This window comes from Penaeus monodon, chromosome 20 (assembly GCF_015228065.2).
Source record: "Penaeus monodon isolate SGIC_2016 chromosome 20, NSTDA_Pmon_1, whole genome shotgun sequence".
In the NCBI taxonomy this organism is placed as follows: Eukaryota; Metazoa; Arthropoda; class Malacostraca; order Decapoda; family Penaeidae; genus Penaeus; species Penaeus monodon.
Genome location: NC_051405.1, coordinates 18,068,761 through 18,069,861, shown reverse-complemented (window position 1 = coordinate 18,069,861; position 1,101 = coordinate 18,068,761). Strand labels below are relative to the sequence as shown.

The following is a 1,101-nucleotide window of genomic DNA, read 5'->3' as shown; positions in this document are numbered from 1 at the left end:
CCAAATCTAGTCATGGCCTGACCATAGCAACCTGGCAGCAATTGTTTATATCCCCCTTGTTGATAACCCAAGAAATGTGCCTGTTAGCATTGCCTCTACTCACGTGGTCTTACTGGTGGCGTCCTCGCACCAGTAGTAGACGACGCACGAGCGGTAGAAGTCGGCGAAGTAACCGGTTGTCTCGCACTCGAACGCGGGAGGCTGGCCGAAGCCCAGGCCGTTTCCGGACACAGCGACAGCCAAGGCTGGGGATATAGGGGGAGAATGTAGTGCTGGGGAGAGGAGGGGGGAAAGAATGGGGAAAGGGAATAGCAAAGTACTGGGAAGTGGAGAGAGTTCAGTGGGAGGGGGAAGAGAAAACGAAATATTCAGTAATGCGAAGAAAAGGAAAGAACAGAATGCGGTATATGTGTTAAGTATTTGGGTCTATTAATATGAAACTTTAATATACGACTGCAATAATAATATCAGTACAATTGATCTTAGCTACTCACCAGCGAAAAGAGCCAGAGCGAGAACTCTGTCCATAGCGAGAAGTGCTTAATTAGCGTCGGGAGACTACAACGTCAACAGTACCTTTGGAGGTCTAAATGTGGCCTGTGAAGAGGAAGCCTCACCTTAAATACAAGCCTCCGTAAGCATTTCGTTGCGAAAGAATTCCAGACAGACGTAGAAATTAGCTACAGATAAACGGAGACACGTCAGTGTTATCAGACCCTACATTCCTTCTTTAACAGGAAATTGTATCAACGGTATCTTTATCTTTTTAAGGAAAAGGATATAGGGATTTGAGGGAGACGGAAAGACGCACGCACACGCATACACACACAGAAGTGGGGGGGGGGGGGCAGAGAAGGATAGATTAATACACGGACAAATGAATAAATAAAAATAACCAGAAGCAACTCTGACACTGACACAATATCAAAACAAATGGAAATTACTGAAAAGTCTTTCACCAATATACCCACTTTATATGTGCAATTTTATGAAGTTGAAAATAAGAGTCACTGAATGTAATATCAGCAGATGAATATCATTAGAAATTTTGAAAAATGATTTATGCCTTCAAGAACTGTTGGCTGGAATATTCATTTCCAT

At 43.5% G+C, this 1,101-nt stretch overlaps 1 protein-coding gene across 2 annotated transcripts in view; it reads right to left on the bottom strand.

Moving 5' to 3' along the window:
- Positions 1-1,101, bottom strand: part of LOC119585665 — a 4,420-nt gene that overhangs the window by 375 nt on the left and 2,944 nt on the right. Inside the window, exons 2-3 of one of the 2 annotated variants that reach the window (XM_037934341.1) lie at positions 495-597; positions 104-245 (exon numbers count right to left, since the gene is read on the bottom strand). In XM_037934341.1, coding sequence (XP_037790269.1) covers positions 104-245; positions 495-528 — 176 coding nt within the window. In that variant the 5' untranslated portion in view covers positions 529-597. Of the gene's footprint in view, positions 1-103; positions 246-494; positions 681-1,101 lie in introns of both variants that reach the window. The other variant, XM_037934340.1, reaches the window with a different exon arrangement.